Genomic DNA, 1,929 nt, shown 5'->3' with positions numbered 1-1,929 from the left:
CGTCTGCGCGACTGTGAGCACGATGCGCGCGAGGAGCGTTCACGACTCGCATCGCAGTGCCTCTGCTGTCTTGCTCAATGCACCCCTCGCTCTTTCCCTCCACACGACGCGGAGTCTCACCGTCACCGAAGGGAGGCGCACTCACCTGCATGTCAACCTACGGCCTCACCCGCCGCCGATCGCGAACACTTGAAGACTCTCCACTATGGACCCCTGGCTGGCTCGCTGCAGTCACCCATATGATCGTTGCAGGTACCTTTATCGTGGAGGCACCCAGCTGGACAGAGTGCGCGAACGGACCATATTGAGCGCCGAGTCGTGGCATGTAGGTGCGTGTTCTTCGTCTCTGAGAACATAGGCGTCGATGGACAGGAAGCGACGAGCGGATGGAAAGCAGAGAGCGACGTCGATGAACAAGAAGCGGTGAGTGGATGGCAGAGTGGAGCGCGAGTTGGACAGTGGACGCGTTAGGCGCGCGAATGTCGACGTCATGACGCCTTCGCACAGAGATGTCGCCACTCGACTGGGCTGTAACCCCGTCTCGTCGCCTGCATCCGACATGCGGCCTTCCCTGCTGTCTCTTGCCGCTGCGGCCGCCTGTGTGCTCCCCATATACGCGCAGTTGATCACCACTACCGACGAGTGAGCGGCGCCTGCTTTTTGAAACCGACTGCGCAGCGCTTCCGGGACTGACTGACACTGCACGCATAGGTATGGCTACACCGTCGTCGAATTGATCACGCTCGATCCATTAGGCCTAGTCACGACATCCATAGAGTGCGTGCATATAGCGCACTCGATGGTGGGCGATCGCTGATCCGGAAATTATGCATCTAGGTCGACTATTCTCGCGGGCGCGTTAACGGATACGGCCACAGACACAGACACGGAGCTCACTACGGCTCTTACAACAACGGCGAGGACTACCGCGCCGACGACGACTACCACACCGCTGACGACGACGACGCCTGTTGCAATCCCGACGACAACGACGACTACGCCCGCAGTGGTCGTTGGGGCACCAACATCAACCGAAGCCGGTCTCACCACCTATTATTATACCACCACGGACGCAGCAGGTGTGCCTCATCATCAATAACTATATCGATGCTCTATGTATGCTGACATCCTTCCCACTGCACCAGGCGCAACTGAAGTCATCCTCGCGACCTTCACCCCCACCTTCGCACCGACTACCATTCCCGCCGCGCCTTCCCACACAGGCACTATCCTCGACTACAGCCAATGGCTTAGCCTAATTGGCGCTTCCTCTTCAGCTACCGTATCAGGGGGTTCGGAACTCTCATCTAGTAGCGGTGCGAGCCCAAGATGGTCCACGCAGCGCGGATGGATGGGCGTGGGTACGGTGACCGGGCTGCTGGGCGGAATGTGGCTTCTCCTGGTGTGAAAGGACCGGACCATCGTATCCTCGTGTCGATCTTACGTGTTGGGTGCTACAGTGACATGCTTTACAGTATTTAGTCGACCTCCGCGCGGACACTTTTATCGCGTTCGCTTTTGCTCCAAGTTGTTCCTGCATCTGCTTAACCAGCTCCTTTACTGCTCTCATTGACTTCATCATGGACGTGGCAATTTACATTACTTTAGATCGAGCATGTTATCGAGCATGTTAAACCACGGGACATTGCACTTGCCCATGACAGTCTCTTCTACACTACTCTTTTCGAAGAGAGGGTAGGGCCACACGCGCTTCAGAAACTGGCACATTAGTATGTGTTAGTCAACATATATGAGATGTGGTGATGCATTGATGCCGTCGATTGAGGTGCATCCCTCATAACGCTCTTAAGAACCTCCGTGCAAGGTATTCCTTCGTGCGTTATGTACCATTTGTTCGCTTGGAATTCTGAGCTGGCATACCGCACTCTAGATTGACCATGGCAACACGTCATGGTCAAGCTCTCCACA

The 1,929-nt window shown here is 55.9% G+C and overlaps 1 protein-coding gene across 1 annotated transcript; it reads left to right on the top strand.

Annotated features, from left to right (window-relative positions):
- Nucleotides 1-490: 490 nt before the first annotated feature.
- LAESUDRAFT_765284 (uncharacterized protein) lies at nt 491-1,408 on the top strand (the record flags this gene model as incomplete). Its single annotated transcript, XM_040913632.1, has 4 exons — nt 491-642; nt 712-777; nt 838-1,079; nt 1,146-1,408. 4 exons carry the CDS (start codon nt 491-493, stop codon nt 1,406-1,408), a joined length of 723 nt encoding a protein of 240 aa, XP_040757423.1.
- Nucleotides 1,409-1,929: the final 521 nt, after the last annotated feature.

Source organism: Laetiporus sulphureus, assembly GCF_001632365.1.
Source record: "Laetiporus sulphureus 93-53 unplaced genomic scaffold LAESUscaffold_130, whole genome shotgun sequence".
Lineage (NCBI taxonomy): Eukaryota > Fungi > Basidiomycota > Agaricomycetes > Polyporales > Laetiporaceae > Laetiporus > Laetiporus sulphureus.
Note: the sequence above shows the minus strand (reverse complement) of the source record. Positions and strands in the feature narration are given on the sequence as shown.